The sequence below is a fragment of the Athene noctua genome, chromosome 3 (assembly GCF_965140245.1).
Source record: "Athene noctua chromosome 3, bAthNoc1.hap1.1, whole genome shotgun sequence".
NCBI lineage: Eukaryota > Metazoa > Chordata > Aves > Strigiformes > Strigidae > Athene > Athene noctua.
In genome coordinates, this window is record NC_134039.1 from 65,116,953 (window position 1) to 65,138,657 (window position 21,705).

The 21,705-nt window shown below is 43.4% G+C and overlaps 1 protein-coding gene across 6 annotated transcripts in view; it reads right to left on the minus strand.

The window, feature by feature from the left end:
- The window catches only part of GRM8 (glutamate metabotropic receptor 8), a 369,942-nt gene extending 348,522 nt beyond the window's left edge, over window positions 1-21,420 (minus strand). For 2 of the 6 annotated variants that reach the window (XM_074903204.1, XM_074903208.1), the window contains exons 1-2: window positions 19,630-20,030; window positions 13,630-14,475 (exon numbers count right to left, since the gene is read on the minus strand). In XM_074903204.1, the coding sequence (XP_074759305.1) occupies window positions 13,630-14,139 (510 nt within the window). In that variant the 5' untranslated portion in view covers window positions 14,140-14,475; window positions 19,630-20,030. Of the gene's footprint in view, window positions 1-13,629; window positions 14,476-19,629; window positions 20,034-20,165; window positions 20,230-21,172 lie in introns of those variants that run through there. The other 4 variants (XM_074903206.1, XM_074903207.1, XM_074903210.1 and 1 more) reach the window with 4 other exon arrangements.
- Between the last annotated feature and the right edge of the window lie 285 nt (window positions 21,421-21,705).

A 21,705-nucleotide genomic window follows, 5' to 3' on the forward strand; every position in this document is an offset into this window, starting at 1 on the left:
AAAAATGTGTATTTTTATAATTCTATCCAATATGATTTTCAGAAAGCTAAGAAGTAGGAAATTTGGTATTTCTTCTATCCCACACAACTGTATTAACCTTTAGACAATGTACAACAGGGTACTTCGGGTAGTATTTTTTTCTCATAGTCAACCTATATTTTCCTCTTAAAACAATACCCTAGCTACACATGTCCATTCTCTACTAACACCTATTTATTAGAATTAGGGGTGTGTTTTGCTAGTTATTAGGCCTAGCATAAAGGACACAGCCAGCATAAAGATGAACCAATAACCAAACTGTATTTGGTACAAAGGGGTCAGTACATGGGTGAGTGCTGGGGGTACAAACAAGTCAGTCAGATTATACATAGTTGACATCAATCCCACTGACCCCAACAACAGGTGGAATAAATGGTGAAATGAAGTCTCCCATAGAAGGGACAGGAGACAACCAAGTCAACAAACCAACTACATAAGACCAAGGAATCCACATACTGAATCTCTACACAGCTCACGTTTACAAAAGCCAGACCTGACTGGAGCCCAGTGCCAGGGAGGCAGGAGGTCCTTCCCCAACAGGGAACTCTGCACAGGGCATCCACCTCACAGACAGACACTACCCCTGCCTGCAAGGGGTCCCAGCTTTTATCCCTCAGTGGGACACCTGACCTTTTTTTACTTAATGCAGACACCTGGGGCTCCTTTACCCAATGGCTCTGTCTGCAAGGCCGGCCGCTCCCTGGAGGGAAGCCTAAAGGCAAACTCACCCCCCTTTGGGAAGGGCTGTGGGAATCACCCATATGTCAACCTTAATTTGGGGCTTGGGGTTGAAATCCCGGCATTGCAGGGTGTTAGTCCATGTTATAAAAAACACTCTGCAGAAACATGCCTGTGGAGATCAGATTGCCAGCTCCCCCAAGATCAGTGCTGTCCCATAGAACAAACCATCTCTCTTCCAGCTGAAAGAGTCATACCTCTTTGCAGACTGAGACCAGAAGACCATCACCATGATCATATCTGAAAATTCCATGAAGCAATAATTTGAGGACCCACATCTGCTTTTCCTACACACCTGTTGAACTCTCATATTGGAATAGAAAGCCTACTGACAGTAATACCAACAGGATGCAATATTGCATGAACATAGGACATTATTTGCCTCTGGATAAATCTAGTTTTACAGTGGTATAATTCACTGGCTTTCCTGGAATACATTAGTCTCCATGGGATTCTTCCTCATTTAAACAAGACTAAAAGTGACACAAAAATCAGACTCCATTTCACTTTTGAGTAAGCAGAATTCAAGAAGCAAGTCCCATTCAGCTGGCTACAGAAGAATGCAGTCACTTACGCTATTTATCTGCTGCTCCTGAACTCAGCAAAAGCCAGATATCTGAATCAAAAAACCAAGACTTGCCTCTGCAGCAAACCTTTTGCAGTCTTGGGATTCCCAAGCTTTCACATTTTCCATTCAATGTATGATTACCACCCTGTTTATTTCTTTCTGCAGGACATGTTTTTGTTTGGTCCCAGACACCATAGTGATGAGCACAGTTTGAATCCCCAGGATTTTTTGTGATGCTCCTAATAATAAATTACTTCCTTGTCTCAGATTACCAAAATACATTGTATTCTCCCACAGCACTCTCTTGAAAGATTGTTTGGACAATGTAGTCCACAGCCAATGAATTTATGAAAATATAATACCATAGCAAATACACATGTGCAAAAGCACACATACAGCCATTACATATTCCCTCCTTTCTATTATTAGCCAATATTTATTGTCTTCTATAGCAGTGCATTTCAAAATTTTAGCCCATGCTCCACATTTCACATATCATCCAAATAGGAAAGTCTTGAGACCTCTTGTGACTTCACCTGCATCCATACGGCACACCCTCTAGACTGGTGAGTCCTTGTCTAGGTGACAACCCTCAAGGAAGTCAGCTCTTCTGGAAGGGGGCTTTCTGTGTTTCAGCACTATTTATAAAACCAAAGCATACTCATGGCATCAAAAGAAGAAATAACAATGGCAAGAAAAACAGCCCTTTCTTCAGCTCTTTTCTTGGGCTTTTTTTGGAAGTGTCAGGCCTGGAGAACTATTGCAGGATCCGTAGCCTCTTTGAAATGCTTCTCTAATGAATAGCCTAAGTATAAGTGTAGTGATGACTTTCACTAAGACCTTAACATTTACAAACAAAAAACAAAGAAAAATTACCTGAAAAAGAGTAACAATCACTGTAGGGGATAGGTGCTACCATAATGCAATGGAGTTGCTTGACAGAACCTTACCCAGCCTGGAAGAAGACTGTAATGGCATTTTAAATGTGACAGAACCACTATCAAAGTAAAAATCTAATGGAAGTTGTTAGGAGCTTTTTGTAGAATGATACCCAAAATGGGCTATCATCCTTTTGCTACTTTTAGGTTTATAGAAGAGCCATGTGCATAAATGTACCAGTGAAGGAATAAAGATCCTGATTCTGCCTCTACAAATATTGCTGCTACACAAGTAAATGCTGGAGGCACCTTCTATGAAAGAAGGTAAGCCAAAACTCAAAATATGAGTTATTCTAGCTCAGAGAAATCACTATTGCTCCTGTTCCACAGTCTCAAACTATAAAAAAAAGAAATACAATAGGAAGAGTGATCTCACAATACCATGGCATATCTCAGCATTGCTATCAGCAAGAATTTATTTCAGAGAAGAGTTAGAGCCAGGTACCTATCTGAAGTGCCAGACAAGAAATCCTACAATGAGGTAAAAAGGAGAGACCCTTGTCCCTTTAGGGCTTAATCTCTCCACAAGCATTTCCCTTATTTCCTGTCACCCCCATAAATAAGTCCCACTGAAGTTGCCCAAACTCCATCTCTTCCTCTTGCTGACCCACTCATCCTCACAACCTACAGAAACTGAGACCCGGTCAGAGCCTTGCTTATTCAGCATCTCTAAAAAAAATTTGTTTGGAGACTTTGGAATGAAATACTCACTTGAAAAATATCGGGAATAGTGGTCAAAAAGTAGATTTTTTATTTTAAGAGAGAAAAATAGAGCAGGTGGGAAATGAGGAGAAAAGGAGATTCCTAATATTCCTCCTACAGGAAAGGAGGAAGAAATTAAGAAACTTACACCACCCTTGCAAGTGTTTAAAATCTTCTTATAAATGTGTACAGAGACACCTATCACTTCCATGCAAGGCTTCCAAAGCCTTCCAGTGAGAAGAGATTCTGTCTGGTGAAAGTGCAAGCATGGATCAACCCGTCACCTTTCTGTAAAGGTGCAAGATGCATCCACATTCATAGACCTGATTCAGTCCCCTTATGAAAGCATTTTACTCTCTCTATTGAGGACACAGGCAGCCAAGGGCAAACAGACTCCTAATTTTAGGCCTCACTTATATGCTTAATTGTCCTGTCAGAAGGATAGGGGACACAGTATCTTGCTTTTCTGATCTGAGAGCATATGTAGATACCAGCCTGGAGGAGCATTTTGCTTTTGGCTATTTCATTCATTCATGTGGAATTAGTGTCCTTCAGTAACACTTTTGTTTGGATGACTATTTTTCTCTGATAGATGCTAGCAAACACAAGGCTATACATTTAAGCACTCCAAACCAGTTTAATCCTAAAAGCACAATGTGCTTTAGGGAAAATAATGAGGATGGAAATACACAAACCAACAGAATCTACCAGTTGACTGTAACACACAATAGTGCCTGGTTTCTGATGACAGTCAGAATGCAGGACTATTCATATTGCACAGATGTCACTGTACTGAAACAATTATCCACTGTGGAAAAAAACCCTCTTAATTTAGTTCTCACTGTGGCTAATAAAACTATTGTAACATTGATGTACACTAAGACAGCATCAGTGATCCTTGCAGTGTCTTGGCTTCCCTTCAGTGTGATGTAGGAGCAGTGGAGCTCTGTCCCAAGAAATCAGCAGCAATGTCTACACTGGTAAATCACAGAAACATCTAGGTTGGAAAGGACCCTGGAGATCATCTAGTCCAACCGTTCACCTAGAACAGTTCCCACCTACAGCATATCCTTAAGCTGTAAATCGACCCTACTCTTGAACACCTCCAGGGATGGGGAATCCACCACCTCCCTGGGCAGCCCATTCCAATGCCTAAGAACCCCTTCTGGAAAGAAATGCTTCCTAATATCCAGTCTAAACCTTCCCTGGTGCAACTTGAGGCTTTGTATTCCTATTGTCCTATTACTTATTACTTGGTTAAAGAGACTCATCCCCAGCTCTCTGCACCCTCCTTTCAGGTAGCTGTAGAGGGCGATGAGGTCTCCCCTCAGCCTCCTCTTCTCCAGACTAAACACCCCCAGTTCCCTCAGCTGCTCCTCCTACGACCTGTGCTCCAGACCCTGCACCAGCTTCGTTGCCCTTCTCTGGACACGCTCGAGTCATTCAATGTCCTTTTTGTAGTGAGGGGCCCAAAACTGAACACAGGAATCGAGGGGCGGCCTCACCAGTGCCGAGTACAGGAGTAAGATCCCTTCCCTGTCCCTGCTGGCCACGCTACTGCTGACACAAGCCAGGATGCCATTGGCCTTCTTGGCCACCTGGGCACACTGCTGGCTCCTGTGCAGCCGGCTGTCAATCAACACCCCCAGGTCCCTCTCTGACTGGCAGCTCTCCAGCCACTCCTCCCCAAGCCTGTAGCGCTGCTGGGGGTTGTTGTGGCCCAAGGGCAGCCCCTGGCATTTGGCCTTATGGAAACTCCCCCAGTTGGCCTCAGCCCATGGCTCCAGCCTGTCCAGGTCTCTCTGCAGAGCCTCCCTACCCTCGAGCACATCAACACTCCCACCCAACTGGGTGTCATCTGCAAACTGACTGAGGGTGCACTTGATCCCCTCGTCTAGATCATCAATAAAGATGTGAAACAGGAGTGGCCCCAAAACCCAGCCCTGGGGGACACCACTCGTGACTGGCCACCACCTGGATTTAACTCCGTTCAACACAACTCTTTGGGCCCAGCCATCCAGACAGATTTTTGCCCAGTGAAGCATGTGCCCGTCCAAGCCACAAGCAGCCAGTTTTGCCAGGAGAATGCTGTGGGAAATGGTGTCAAAGGCCTTGCTAAAGTCAAGGTAGACAACATCCACAGACTTTCCCTCATCCAATAAGCAGGTCGCCCTGTCGTAGAAGGAGATCAGGTTTGTCAAGCAGGAGCTGCCTTTCGTAACTCCATGCTGACTGGGCTTGAGCATCTGGTGGTCTGGTGTGTTGTGTGATGGTACTCAGGATGAGCTGCTCCATCAGCTTCCTGGGCACCGAAGTCAAGCTGACAGGCCTGTAGTTTCCCAGATCATCCTTCCAACCCTTCTTATAGATGGGCATCTCACTGGCCAATTTCCAATCACTCGGGACCTCCCCGGTCAGCCAGGACTGCTGGTAAATGATGGAAAGTGGCCTGGCGAGCACCCCAGCCAGCTCCTTCAGCGCCCTCGGGTGTATCCCATCTGGTCCCATAGACTTGTGTGTGTCTATGTGATGCAGCAGGTCACTGACTGTCTCCTGGACTGCAGGGGAGTCGTTCTCCCAGTCTCTGTCTTCTGGCTGTGGAGGCTGGATTTCATCAATGCAACTAACCTTGTTATTAAAGACTGAGGCAAAGAAGGCATTAAGCACCTCAGCCTTCTGCTCATCACTTGTTACCAAATTTCCTCCTGCATCTAGCAGGGGATGGAGACTCTCCCTGGACTTTCTTTTGCTACTGACATACTTATAGAAACTTTTCTTGTTATCCTTGATTGCAGAGGCCAAATCAATTTCCAGTTGGGCTTTAGCCCTTCTGATTTCCACCCTGCATAGCCTCACAGCCTCTCTGTAATCACTGTGAGTCACTAGCCCCTTCTTCCAAAGTCTGTAAACTCTCCTTTTCTCCCTGAGTTGCAGTCAAAGCTCCCTGTTCAGTCAGGGTGGTCTTCTCTGTCGCCAGCTTCTCTTACAGCACCTGGGGACAGCCTGCTCCTGTGCCATTAACACTTCCTTCTTAAAGAGTGCCCAGCTTTCCTGGACCCCTATACCCTTCAGGACCATCTCCCAAGGGATCCTTTCAAGCAGGTGCCTAAACAAGACAAAGTCAGCCCTTCTGAAGTCCAGGATGTCAGTTCTGCTTAGCTCTCTCCTGGCCTCTCTAAGAACAGGGAACTCTATTATTTGATGATCGCTGTGCCCTAGTCAGCCTCCAACCTCCACATCGTCTACCAGCCCTTCTCTGTTCACAAAGATTCACATCATTTCAGAGTACATCCCTCAGCAACAGCTCAGCTAGACTGTCAGGACCATCCATAGCAGCTGAGACCTCTGCTAGCCAGGTCTCCCAATTTCCAGACAGGCTTCAGAAGTCAGCATGGGTCAGGAATCATTCCCTCCCAGTAGTTTACATGCAGCTCCATGATCTGGGGGAATACAGGAGTTTATGATACAGATGTGGATTGTCTTTGTCAGCTGGTCTAGGTGCCAGAGAACTATGCTGACTATTTTGTTTACTAGCAGAGACATAAGAATGCCTACTATTAACACAAGATCTTTAAAAAAGCCCACTGCAGAGTCTGTTTTTTAAGTGAGGTCTTGTTGAACTGCTTCTTGGCCTTTTGGTCTTCTCATTTGTAAAATTACAATTGATATTTATAGTAATATAGGTTCTATTTAGCAAATAACTCAGGGGCCTCTGTCACATACAAGCAACCCTAATACAGTGATAGGAACTAAGCCATGAAAGGGTGAAATAATTCTCTCCGTATATGCAGTTTCCATCATGTGAGAGAAAGACAGATATAGATATAGATATAGATATAGATATAGATATAGATATAGATATGGATATAGATATAGATATAGATATAGATACAGATATAGATATATTTCCAACTGCCTTCAGGGAGGTAGAAGGAAAATCAGAGCGTTGGTCTTTAATAGCTACACTCTCTCTTTAAGATGCTTGCATACTGTGTTTATGGAATGATATAAAAACCTCACCATTTTAGACAGCTTTAGCTTGCCTACAAGAACAGGGGAGACATCTCAAACCATTTAACAAACATTAATCAAGTTTTCAATTGTTAATGTGAAATTGTTAAACACAAGCTAATCAAAATTACAAAAGAGAAGCACAGAAAGGTCAAGAGATGCTTCTCAAGTCTTGTAGCAAACCAGTGAAAAATATGGAAAATAATACAGAAAAGCAGATTGCCCCTTTCTCTAACCACTAGTTATAGCTCCATCCAGGAATGGGAGAAGACTAAAAATATTAAAACTTTAAGGGCATTTTTAAGGAACTAATATACTGTAAAATACTAAATGAATGCATCAGGTTGCTTTTGTACTCCCTTGCCTCAAGCAGCTTAGCACAAATAAAATTTGATGCTAATCAGTCCTAACAGTTTCACAGAATCTGAAAACCTATTATTTCCTCTGGCTACAACTGAAAAATTTCCTAAGTGTCTCATTATGGATACTTGCAAAGTGTCTGCCATACCTATAATTTTATCTTGGTGTTGAGCTGGCATTTGCCACTCTTGACCATAACACATTTAATCTGGTACTGACAGAAGAATCATGGTTGAATTAAAAGGGAGTTTTGAATAATCAAGTATCTACTACCATGGAAATACAGAGATATGAATGTTGTTTCTATATAAAATAATATGAATTATGAAAAAAAAAAAAAAACAGAAAAAAATGAATTATCATAACGGTATTTTCCATCCAATAACGAGACAAGATGCTCAGGCACTAAGAAGATATGTGCTTGTAATAAACTACAAAAAAACACTGTAAAATTAAATGAGATGTATTGGCAATGGGTTCCTTTTATAATTAGAAATGATTTAGAAAGTGAAAATATTATCTAGAACAAAAGTAAAACAAATCTGTTCATTTTAAGAGCTGATTTCAAAATGTTTCAGTCATCTTCTCCCTACTAACAACAATTTTTCTTCACACTTCACACAAGATTTTCCACATATGTTTTAAACACACAAAAAAAAAATCATCTTATTTCAAATTTCAAATGCTATGCTGTAGAAAGTGTTACTGACGAATGTAGCGTGACAAAGTGAAGCGAAAATTGATATATTTTAATCAGTGCAGCACATTTTTTATTAATGAATACCAATATGCTGGGTAAAATTAATCAGCTGATTCTTCACTTCTTATAAAGTATATGGTAAAGCTCTTCCATTATGGAAAGGCCCTAGAGTCATACATGGAACAGGCTGACTCCTGCATCCTCCTGGAGCCTCTTGAAGTCAATAATGCTCATGAGGTGCAAAAATTTCTGTAGATAGTCTGGATCAGGATCTGTGTATGGGTCAGGTTGCCTTACAAAACTATGTATGTGCTCTCTGAAATTATGTGGTAAAATGTTACTACATTTAATTTCCATCAAATTCCCTTCAATCATGAGATGCACTCTATTGCACAATTAAATACATAGCCCTGTATTTATTAAGTTCAGTGAGTTTATCCTCTGTACAATGGTAATTCCCTCATTTCTGGGAGGCCTGTCTGGTGTTTTGTGCAGGTTTGGAACACAAGGCAGCAAAAGCACCGAATGGCAGCCAAACATAAAAAGACCTGCAACTGAGCGTAAAAAAAGCATCATCCAGGTACAGCCCTGGTAGCTGTGCAAGGCTGCCAGCCAAAGATATATGCTAAAACCCCAAAAGAGGCAAGGAAACAATCAAAGCAAATGAACAAAATGCTGAGGGAACTAATATATTCACTTCTAGATTTACTGAAATAAAATATCCCTTGCATTTTGGATGGTTGCACATAAAGTTGAGAAAGTAACTCCATAATGTAATTTGTACTTGTACTTCTGCAGAAGTAAATGTGTATGAAATGTATAAGGCAAATGTGCATGAAGTGAATATTAGTCCCTCCAGACAGCAGCTATTAAAGCAGATTACAGTGGTGCAGCAAGAAGGGAATTTGACCAAAAAGAGGAAATAAGTCATTTAGCCTTGGGAAAAGAGGAGAAAACAGAAGACAAGGCAAGGCAAGGCAAAAGGCAAGGTAAGGAAAGGAAAAATAAAGTTGCTTAATATTTTGGCTTTATGTGCATGTACATAAATATATACATAAAAGCTTAAGATCACAATTCACCAAGCATATTGTCCACCTATCTCAATTCACATGCATCATCCCTAGGCTGCTCCTAGTGTGACATTAGCTAGAGGATGTGTGAAGGTGACAGATGAAATGTATCAAGGAGCTCAGAAATAGTGTGAGGTTTTTAGATGGGAGGACACAAGCATAAACAAATTTCTCTCTTTTTCAGCAGATTTTAACGACGGACATGAGTTATTCAGACATAAAACAAGTAGAGGTTTTGAATACAGGGAACATAATACATGAAGTGAGCTAAATTACAGTCTCTTGTCTCCCCCAGGCCAAGTTTTGAGGCACCAGGAACAGCCCAGATGCCTATGAGCATCACACAAAGCAGCTAAAGGGTACCACCTGGCTGTCCCAGAGCACCCTACAGGAAGCCAAAATTTTAGTGAGAGAAAGCCAAGGAAGGGTGTAAGAGTAAGATTTTGACTCTCATAGTCAATAGAAAGGTTGTCTTTGTGCTAGTGAGAGCTGGCCAACTGAGACAGCCAGACTCTCAATAGATCCTACCAGCCAAACAGAAAACCTGGCAGCAGGATTTCCAGACTGAAAAAAAAAAAAAAAAAAAAAAAAAAAGGTCATTTTCTGTTACCCAGAGGAAAGAGCTGCTCCTGGTGCACTAGAAGAAAGGAAGGAGGCTGGCCCATGCCCGTCTGCCCTATCTCTACAGTCACCGCCATGGTAAATGCTAAAAAACTGACAAGGCCCTGAATTCACCAACAGGCTCTGCAACACCCTCCCTTCCCCAGTCCTGGATTTGGCTCCATGTATTCAAGGTCATCTGCAATGTGGCACAGATCCGTGACCCTGGATCAGCCCAGGAAAACAGCTAAATTGTGAAGAGCCATGAGATGCCTCATCAGGACCTCTGTCCACTTTCTTTGCTCAGCAGCTGCAGTTCAGTTCTGGTCCTTGCCCTTAGCTCCTGCTTGAGATATGCTGCTGGCCTTGTACCTTGCTGACCATGCCCTTGCCTTGCTGACACTGACCTTGCCTTGCTGACCTGACTTCCTGGCTGAACTTGGACCTCACTATGATGGACTTGTCTGGCAATCACAGGACTGTTGGCTGAACCTGGTTATATGGACAGGCCTGTTTTGTTCTTCTCATTCAGGTGAGGCTGTGAGATGACTGCTTCCTGCCTTACTGTTCCCTCAGCTCCTGTATCAATTTCTCTTGTGAAGCAGCCTATTTCTGATATTCTCTGATAAAAACAACTTAGAATGATGAGTCAGAAACTTAAAGTGGGGACAATCTGTCCTGAGATCCATGAAGATCCATGAGATCCATGAAGAACCGTTTAAGTGGGCAGCTACCGTGTCACTACATAGCACAGTCCTTCTGTGCTCACCTCTGAAGGTCCTCTCCTTCTTACACTATATTTGCAGCGAGACCACCTCTGAGTTCTGAAAGTTTAATAAGGAACTTACTGCATCAAGCACCAGAGTATGAGGTAAAAAGCAGCCTCCTTATAGTAATCAAGGAATAAGAGGTCCACTTTCAAACAGTTAATTCCTTGAACAAGTGTTTCCTCTGAAAGGTCTAAAACCATCAACAGGTGAAATTTAGCTGTCCAAATTTGGACCTTAATGTTTTGGACCTACTAAGGGTAAGACCTACACCAGCTAAGTGGTGGTGCACCTCGAAATTCACAAAAGGAGAAAGGACAGAGAAGAATTAAAGGTGAACCATCTGACCAGGAGAAAGGCTATAGATCAAAGTAATTTTCTGTGGTGCCCTCACTCTCCTCTTCTCATGAAAACACTTAAATAAAAAGATGCCATGACTGTCAATCAGTTTATGCTATCCACCAGATTATCAGATAGGACTATTGACCTGTATGTTTTCTGTTGTAAAATCAATAAAAGAAAGAAAAAAATGGCAAGAGAAAGAAAAATAGCGGCATAAAAATCTGAGCTGCTGAGCATAGTATTTCTCAGGCTCTTAGCTTGTGTATTCACATTGAGTGATATAATACACTTCTAACAATTTCATCACAGACTAAAATTTTACTGAATAACAATGCTCCCAAAAAATATGTAGTCCTGACATTTAGGAACTTCAGAGCAGATATTAAAGCAGTTCTGAACTTCAAATTACAGGTTCTACTTGCTGAATAGAACTGTTAAGACAGAAATACAGATGAATCACACTCATCCTGGATATAATGGAAACAGGCATTAGCATGACGATGATCACTGACTTCAATGAAAGCGCAGGTATTTACACCAGTTGAGTGCCCAGCCTTGGCATATATCAGGATACAGGAAACAAAACTTCATACCTGGAGCCTTTGTGAGCATGGACCAAGGTTGTGGTCCTCAGCTGCAGAGTTGTGGGGATGCATCAGTTGAGGATTTCAGCCCATGTCTTTGGTCTGAGTACAACCCAAACTGGATTATACGTCTATATTTCTGGCAAATGACCCTTAATTTCCTAATCCTTTTGACTGTAACCATTGTGAATGGTTTCTATAGTGCTGTTAACTGAGGGCCTTATCCAGAAGCCTTTGTTCATGTAGAGATAACAGATCTACTTCTGAGAGGAAGGTGTAAAAACAGACTTCAGATGCAGGTCCAACATCAGACATTAAAGGGTATAATTTGTCATTTTTTACATTATTAAGAATATTTGTGCAGGATCTATAATTAAAACTAAAAGAGATGTCTCCTTTTGCCAGCAGCCGTGTTACATCAATTAAATGGGTAAATAAGATTTTTCCCCAGAGGGAATATCATGTGACCCTCTATTGATTAAGACTGCAGTAGAACGTTATTTGCAATCTTATTGCATAATGGGAATCAGGAGGTAGCTGTCATGGTTTCAGAAGACAAATTGCCGCTCTCTTAGACAATTCATAGGCCTCTTTCCTTCTTGCTGCTCTTAATTCACAGTTAATGCATGTCTTATAGGGCTTAGTTTCTTAAATCAGTGTACAGCACTGTATTCAACTCAAAACTGGGTATAAGTCGTAGTAGTCTTTGCCGTCATGCATTATGATGGATATTAAAGTGACCATTCCATCTATCATTACTTCAGAACTCGGCATTATTTAACAGCGTAATAGAACTTCAAAAAAGAATGTGAAATTAAAAATAGAGATCTCCTGCAACATGCATGATTGTCCCCAGGAAAGACAGGCCTCCCTCATCAGGCACAACTCCAGAGGTGCTCCCTCTACAGAATATCTTTAAGTCTTAGGTCAGTTTTGTGTACTTGATTTTCACAAGCAAAACATATGGCTGGAACAAGTCCACTACTCATAAACCTGTGCAGTAAGTGCAGCTAGGGATCAGTTTTGAGATCATAATGAACACCTGACCACAACCCAGCAGACACTTTGCTCCTCCGCTGAACTGTAAATCCACCATTTCGTGGGAGAACCAGAGGAAAGGACAAAAACCTCCATTTAAATGACTGAAACACTCTTTGCCAACCTGAGAAACCTTCAAAAAAAAAGCCAGTATTTTCTTACTTCTAATCAACCTCTCAATTACAACAACTAGAATACAAGTGCAACACTTTTAAAAATACACAACAGCAATATTTAACATTACCAGAATCTTCTTCACCAAAGTCAAAAAAATGGTCTTTAAGTGGTCTTTAGTGGTTGTGAAGTTGTAGGACATAAGGCAAGATTTCTGAATGGAAGGAATGAGTCCAAGCAGTGGGCAGTAACAGACTGACACAAAAGTTACATTCTGTGTGTAGAAAAAAAGCACTCAATTTACCATCATCTGTTTGCCACTGCACAGGATTAAAAATTAAATGTCTGCTGCCTGATCTGTTCCAGCTCAGTTGATTGATTAGAGTGTGCTCATCTTCCCATCTAACTTCACAAGTTTAAAAGTGGCAGGTTTACTTTTCCATAATTTATACACCAGAGCTTAATAAAGTACATGAAAGGAAATGCCAGTAGAATTGTTGTCCAAAAGTAATCTCTCACAAAGCGATAACAAAGTCTGGAAAAAATATCACCTTGTAAAAAATATAGAGGTTAAGATTTCAAGGAAATCAAAGATATTTCAGTACACTTCATTTGGCTAGACATCCACATCAATAGCACTAGATTATTACTGGCATATCTTCCTATTCAGGGAAATTATCTGGTCCTCCTACAAATAGATTTGTGTTTAAACCTTGTATTTCATTCTCCTGGAAATTTGGGAAATAAATCTCAACCTAGTCTTGATGAACATAAACACTCAATATGGAACAAACCTGAGTAGTGAAAAAATAAGGATACAAATTCCTAAAGAATTAAAATGTGCTCTGGTTGCTCAGAACTTTGAAAAGGGCATTTGGTACCTTAAATTAGGATCTGAAATCATTGCTCTTTTTTTTTTTTTCCTTTGCTTTGAAAAGGGAAACCAGTCATTTCAGATTTCTGAATCTGAAGAAGTCTTTTCTTTTTTGAAGATAACACAATCACCTCACATTTCATTATGCTTGAAATTTAAAGGAAAGATAGAAAATGTTCCTTACCTTAAAAAGTCTTAAAATATTTGCGACCATAATGGACACAGAACTTGCTGCAGCACCTATCACACCTGATATCTTGTCTGGCTTAGTGAATATAGGTGGGTCACCATTAGCACACTTCACATCCGAACCATCTTTTTCTATCAATGCTTGCACAAATGTTAAGGATTGCTCCAATGCATAAGTGTCCCTAGAACATGTATCAAGGATCCGGACACCTAAGGTGATATTGGCAAGAAGATCTGGATCTTTATTAATCTGATCAATTGCATACAGCATGGCCTCTAGTCTATGGATCCCTTTTTCCTTCTTGAGCTCCCCACAAGGCACCCCTCTATCCCCTTTTGCATGGACAGGGAACAGTCCTCCCAAGATGATGTCCCCATCCAGCCGGATGGAATGGGCATATTCCTGGCCATGAGTTCTTTGCATCAGGGTGAGTATCCAGTAGAATCTGGCTGTTAACAGGAAGAAACAATGGCAGGAAACTAATCGTTTTCCTTCGTATACCATTTTCTCTGAAGATGTTGTTGCTATCCAATATCCAGATTTTCTTCTTGCTAAAGGATAAGGTTGACCATTTGAAGCTGTACTTTGTGGAGGCTACCATCAGTGCCCAGTAAGTAATATAGAACCATGGGGTAGGTAGAAAAAGGGTCTCAGCAGAAGTACATAAAACTTGTTTTACAAAATATGTCCACTGATGTCATGGGTTGATCTGCTTTTCTGAGAGGTGGTTTTCAATTGCTCTTAGTTGATGGTGAAGTGTAGGGTAGTATGTCTGGTCCTGATGCTAAGAGGAGGTCAGTAGCTTATGTCCTTGTATTTTGCCCTGCAGATGAGGTAATTCTGAAAAAAAAAAAAAAAAAAAAAAAAAAAGTGAGAAATACTATTTAGTTCAGTAGTTTTATACCTGTCACACACTGTATTTACCTTTGAATATAAGTTACATCGCCTAGGTTTTACTTTCAATATTCTGTAAGGGAGTACTTCTTGGCCTTCTGTGAATGTGAACACCAGCTGCACTGTACTACAAGCCAGGAAATTGATGATATCAGCAGAGCAAAAGCCAAATCAGGGGAACTAAACTTCACTTGGTTTTCAGATTCCATCCAGTAATTCCTATTTACCTTCTCATTGCATAACATCCAGAAACAGATTTGATCTGTAACACATTGTATTTTCCATTTTGCTGTATCATTCTGTTCCAGCCTATAGAAATGCAATCACTACTTACACTCTCACTCACAGAGAGGTTCCATTTATGACAATGGATAATCAGGGCTCCTGAATTTAAGTACCCTCTTCAGCCACTGCAGTACAAGCACATTCAGTTCACTTGGATATTAAACTGATCATTTCTCCAGTGGAATTCACTTTTTTCTGGGTTTGCTATATATCCAAAACACCTTTGAGATAATTTCTAACACTAAATTACTTTTATGTAAAGGTAGCTGATTTCTTAAGCAAAAGGAGCACAATGTATTCTGTTAGGAAACCAGCTGAACATCCAGTACTCCATTTCTGACATTTGACTTGACCTGAGCTCCGACATTAACAAGGTCTCTATTTGCTGCTTGCATTTGGACCACATTAAATAGGACCAATGTTGTGCTCCCACTGACATCTGGAGAAGTTCCACTGATTTTAACGAGACCAGGATTTCAGCCTACATATCTAAACACCTGACTGTTATAAATACCTCCAAATTGCCCCCACTTTAATTCTCAAGTGAGTGGCATTTATTTATTTCAACATTTAACAAAATTACACATTCCTGAATAAAATTTTAGACCTCTGAGGAAAAGAGAGAGCATTACTTTTACCTGATACTAGATTGGCACACTGTGGCAAATGCATCTGAGCCAGTCTTTCAAGGCATTTGTTACAGGCTATGGACAGCAGTGGACATCCTAGAGTACAATTCACCTGATCCTTTTCTTTAAAAAAGTTTTATTTATTATAAAGTTGATCATGCTGAACAAATGTCTACTTCACTGCCTATACAGAAAATCCAGGCAACAGGCTCATCTGTAGATATGTACTTTGTCCCTAGTGATCTGACTGGTTCCTACCAAAATTATGATCAAATTAAAGGCAATTCTAGACAAAATCAGAAGACAGTTAAAGACAACTCTATTGTTTTTCAAAGATATTTTGAATTAATTTCCACAAGATTCTTATATGTGATGTGGTAACAAAACTCAAAATGTGATTTGAGAATGCTTTAAATTGATCATCTTCTTCTTACATTTATTTTGTTTTATGTTTTTCCACAAATGATAATACTGAGCTGACAAAAGCCTAATAAGAGTTTTTCAATAGTCCCTGTTTGAAGACCTGAGAAAAAGACTCACAATGGATAGTCTTCTACTGAATGTAAAGGTATCTCACTCTGATTTGGTAACAGAGCAACGACTTGAAAATAAAACATGTTTAACAGGTGTGAATAAAATCACTGCAACTGGGAACAGTGGTGCACAAGACCTTCAGTACCTCTTAATATTTAGTTTTGCTTGAATTTGGCTCAGGTCTGAATCTAAATGAATCAAGGTCTCTGCTGTTCTATGTGATAATCCCATCTTTCTCCTTTTGGGCACATAATTTACAAAGCTGCTCAGGCTTCAGCCCCATGAGCCAAACTCAGACTCAGTCACAAAGGGAGGAACATGACTAACATCACTGTGTGAGTTGATCCAGCCCCATGGGATGTTTCTTATATGGCACACACTATAGAAAAAAGATTGTATGAACTATCCACTAGCCACAACCATCTGTTGTCTTGATTGCCTTAGTAGAAAAACACATTCAAGGGTTCAAAATAGTAAAGAGTAAAAGTTGTAGCTACACCTATAGCCACAGAGGCAATTTAATTTCTGGTTCCACAATGAGCAACCAACTCTTTAGTCTATGCATGTATGTACAACCCATATAGGAAGCAATTCTCTAAGGGAATAAAAGGTAAGACTATTCCTATTTAACACTGTACCGAGAACAAGAAAGAGCTACTGAAAAAGTGAAAATATTCATGAAGGAAAGAAATGCTGCTTTTTGTTTTTCTCAGCCTCAGGTCAATTCCTTACAGCCAAAGAATGTCCAGAAACTAAAGCAACTGTCATCTTTGTACAAACAAATAGTGATTAATTCAACTACTGCAACCCAAATTCCAACAATGGAGAAGCTACAGTGAGCACAATATCCTCAGTCCAATACTTTACCTGGAACTGACTGGAAGTCAAATTAATTGATAATAAGCATTTTTCAACATTATAGTCTATGTAAGCATTAATTGCTCTGCCTCAGCTTGCATGTTTTCCTGAAAAAATATGTTTCTTTGCTGCAAGTGTTCACAGTTTGTCTATTAAACAAAAACAAAATTTTAAAATGTTCTTTTTAAAAGTTTAAGACCTTTTAGTCTTTTTTTATGTTACCTAAGAAATCTATTAAACTGCTTAATTTATTCATGTCACACTGCTTTTCATATATTGATTAATCTTAACTTTTACAGAGTGTTGTAAGCCTGCGTAGCCAAGCAGAAAGCATCTGATCAAAATGAATTCCGTTTTTATCAATGAATTTTAGTGAAAAAGCATGGACCCCTGGGCTATAAAGCCTGAATGAACTTTCCTCCTGTGAAGAGATTTCATTCAAAGTAAAATGCTGTCCTTTTCCAGTTGGCCATAAAAGTTTGAATTAATGCAAATACATCCTCAATATACCAGGTTATCCACTGTAGTAGCTGGTGTTCGGTAGAAATACGACTTCAGAGACGTCCGCAGCATGGTCCAAGAGTAGGTGCACCACAAAGCCTCTCCTCAGTCACCTTGGAATACATGCTTCTCTTGGGTTTAATTCATTAAAAATATCTGGCATTATCAGAACATAGTGCTATTTTTAAAGTCAGTATTTCAGCACAAACCTCCACTTGTTCTGCTAGAATATATATTTATTTTTAAACCTAAGGAGGCGGGGTACTGCAAGACAGGGGACATGGAAATTTCTGCATGTAGTGTCTGGTTCTGAAATTACTTCCTTCATAAAATCATTCAGCTTTATGAGATATGTGGTACTCAAGGATGGGTACTTTGGTACCACCTTGCCAGAGTCAGTGCATCAGCATGTGCCTGGACCAGTCACTATTCCAACCACAGACTCACTGCACTGAGAGATGGACTCAGTATGGGAGTTCTTCATGTTAATGAACATCTAAATAATGCGTGGAGAGTGACAGATAAATACTTTAATAAATACAGGCTATGTCTGTATTTTGGTAACAAGGCTCCTGAAAGAGCCATCTTCAGCTGGCACTGAAGTCATGGCTGAAATCATACAGAAAGACTCATTCAGTACCTTCACCTGGAAATATTGTTTAAAAAAATCTCACCATTACAGACAGCCATGGGAACAAGGACTACTCTCTGCAGCATAAGCAGGAAAATGTGTTCACTGAACTTCATGGAACGTTTTTTAATTGACATTGCCAGTCAGACGCACACAAACCCTTTAACAAGGGAGAAAGAAAAGATATTTGGGGGGGGGGGGGGGGGGAATCATCTGAGAAAAAGTATTTAAAATTTTGTTTGAGGCCAAAGAATTAATTTGTCATTGCATTTGAAGCACAGTTGGAACTGCACTTAAATAAAATAAAGCCAATATTCTGTGAACTAAAAGGAGGATTTTTAGGTGAAAATCCATTTCTACTTTCACAAAACATCAGTCTGTCCAGTCAATGCAAAACCGATCTGGTTTTACTGAGTGAAAACAGAATAACAGCATCTTCCATTATGAAGTTCTGAGGAGAAAAGAAATTGCAAAAATGTGGTTTTTCGGACTTTTTGCTACTGATACGCTGCTTCTGAAGTATCAAGAATTATCTTGCTAACGTTCATTTTAGTGTTCATAAAAGTTGCCTCTTTCTCCTGCACAGCATTCAGCAATGAATAAATAGCTGAATTTCCACACAGAGTAGGTAAAGAGTTGCCACCTGCATACAGTAACCTGACACATATAGAAGATTAATGGGCTTTGCTGACAACAGAAGGGAATTTGGAAAACCTTTGGCCTTGACATCGCAACTCCTAACTTGCAGGAGAATTCTTCATTGATGTAAGTAGCCTTATCTACCTCGGCTCTTCTGTAATGATTTGCTGTGCCCCTGCCACAGAGGTAACCTTTACACAATAATCAGGACTTCAAGGCAAATCACCCTCAGCATCTCGTTTACAGAAACTATTTCCTCCTAGTGCACCATGAGAGAAATGTCTCCACTGAGTCTGATCAGCCTGTTTTAAAATACCCCAGAGCACCTGCCTTCACGTTCTACTCTGCAAATATCCATTTTCCAAACAAGCTACCGTGATAAAAACCAGCACGGGTTCTTCTGCCAGGATGAGACAAATAGGAGCTTACAGTTTTCAAAAAGGAAACAGCATCAAACATTTTCCTCTGCCCTTCCTGCTCTCACAGCTGAATAAACCCCATCAATATTAACACCTTTAGAGTTGGTTTCACCTCTGGTTTGGCAAGTGATGATCAAGGAGCTATTCCCAGGCAGCCTAGGAGAGCTTTCTCTGGTTTTGTTTTCATTTTACCCTCTTCCCACCAGACTCCCGCTGCCCAGCCGGCGCAGCTGGGCTGAGAGCAAGCGCTGGTAGCGCAGCCCCGAGCTCCGCACCAGGGGCTCTGCCCCGACAAACGCAGCCGCCCGCCGAAACCGTCCCGGGCATGCTGCAGGAAACCCGCCGCGGCCCCCGGGCGCCCAGGTCGCGGCAAGCCCCGCTCCGCCCCCCGCGCTCCGCACCGCACCCCGCGTCGGTGCATTCCTCACGGCACTCCGCATCCTGCGAGCCGCACCCCGCGCCCCGCACCCCGCCCAGCCCTGTGCACCGCACCCCGCGCATCCCGCCCAGCAGTGCGCACCCCGCGCCCTCCGCCCAGCCCCGCGCCCCCCGCACCGCGCTCTGCCCCCCGCTCCCCGCCCGGAGCGAAGAGCCGGCCACGCACCGGCTTTCCGTGCGGATCCTCCGTGCTTCCCCTGCTGCCCTTCGGCTCCTAACGCATCCCGGCGGCTTCCTGGGCCCGAGGAAGGGCTAGCGCAGCCCGCCCGGCCCCGGCCGGCCCCGCCCGGCGGAGGGGCCCGGGGAGCGCCCCCGGGGCTGGGCGAGCCGCCCCTCCCCGCGCAACTCCACGACCATCGCCCATCACCGCGGTGTTTCTCCCTCGAAGGGAGCCCCCTATTGTTCTCCACTTTACCCAGCCGAGCTATTTATTTCTATTTTTTTCCTCTCTTCCCAGGCTCATCCGTACCCCAGCTGGCGACTGTTGCTGAGGGATTCCGGCGCAGCCCTGGCGCGGCTCTCCCCGGGGCCTCGCCCCCTCCAGTTTAGCGGCCGCAGGACGGGTTTAAACTGCTTCACCCCGCGGCCTGGCAGCCGAGGCGGGCGGGGAACGGCGGGCCGCGGGCACACGCGGATCCCCGGCGGCAGCCGAGGCTGGGGCGGTCCCCTCCGAGCCCGCATCCCCGGCCGGGAGCACCGCACCTCCGCCAGCGGCCATGCAAAAAACAAGCGTCGCCTTTTATTTACAGCCGCCGGTGATTCCTTCCTCTCCTGGCATCAACTGGTCAGCTTTAATGCGCTTCTGTTCCCCTCAATGAAAACCTAAGACTCTTTTAATGAAGCCCCGGTCCCAGAGGTCAGAAGCCTGCAAACTTCAAAACGCCGACGCCAGATCTGCAGGCACTTTGGGTCACTGATCGATTTTTATTACTTCAGTTGTGTTGGGTTTTGGTTTTTTAACCGTGTTATACATTCAGCTGCCAACACTTCGGATTCCCGCAACAAACACATGCCGGCGCTGGGGGATGCTGCTCCACGCCGGGGACAGCTAACCCTTCGCCGCAGGCTGGCACAGCCCCCCGACCCCCTCGGGGGAGGGAGCCCCCGGAGCCCGGCGGGGACCCTCCGTCCCCTTCCCACCCCAGAGACACGGGGGTCTCCTCCGCGGAGCCGAGGGAGCGGAGCCCCCCGGGCAAGCGGTGCGGGGCGGTGTGGGCGGGGGGCAGCTCGCCCGGCCCCGGAGCCGAGCGAGAAGTTGACGGCGGCGGGCAGGGCTGGCCCCGTCCCTTCGGGGCGGCGGGAGCCCCCTCTTCCCTCCCGGCCAGCGAAACATGAACAGGACGGCGGGGAGTGCGGGGGAGCCCCTGTGCCCCCCCTCCTCTCGGGGGTGGGAGAGGACCCAGGTAAGGAAGCGGTCTCTCTCCTCACGAGCACCGATATCCTCCTCCCTTTTTTGCTCGCTGCCGAGACGGCACCGTGCCCGGGATCTCTTTTGTTAGAGCCGATTGAGGGAGGATATCGACCATAAAAACGATAAATAATTAAAACAAAACAAAACAAAACAAAACAACAAAAGCCCCGGCGCCACGAAGCAGGCGGAGAGGATTGCCCAGCCCGAAAACGTTAACTGAGGCAAAACTTGAATTATTTGTGGACTCCTCTCTCCTTAAAATAAGAACTAAAGACGACAGGCAAACATACACAAATACCTTGATCGAAAGCAGTTGCATATCCATATTACTGGAGAGGTCACTGGAATTAATACTCGGCGCCGGTCGGGAATAGCATGAGGTAATTTCTGTACAACCCTCGTCTCAGATAGCTTCCCCCAGCAGCGCCAGCTCAGTGTGCAGGAGCCCAGCCTGGGACAGGTATCCAGCAGAGCGATTTCGGTAGTGCTGCATAACACTCGCGATTAGCCAAGCCGAACCTGCTCCACTGTCTCCTTCCTTATTCCTCCTCCCCTCGCCTAAAGAAAAAAAAAAAAAAAAAAACAAACCCACAACTTTTTGGGACCAGTGGCTCAGCCCCCGTGACGATACCCACCCTCTGCCGCCTCGCCGCTCAGTTCCAGCGGCGGACCCACGCACCGGCCCGGCCGCGCCGTTCACAGCCAAGTAGGAAAACACCTCCCAGCCCCCGCCCCCGGCCCGGCCCCCCGGCCCCGGCGGAGCGCTCCCCGACAGCAGCCCCGCGGTTGCCGGCCCCCGGCGCCGGCGGCAGCGGCGCGACCCCCCACAGC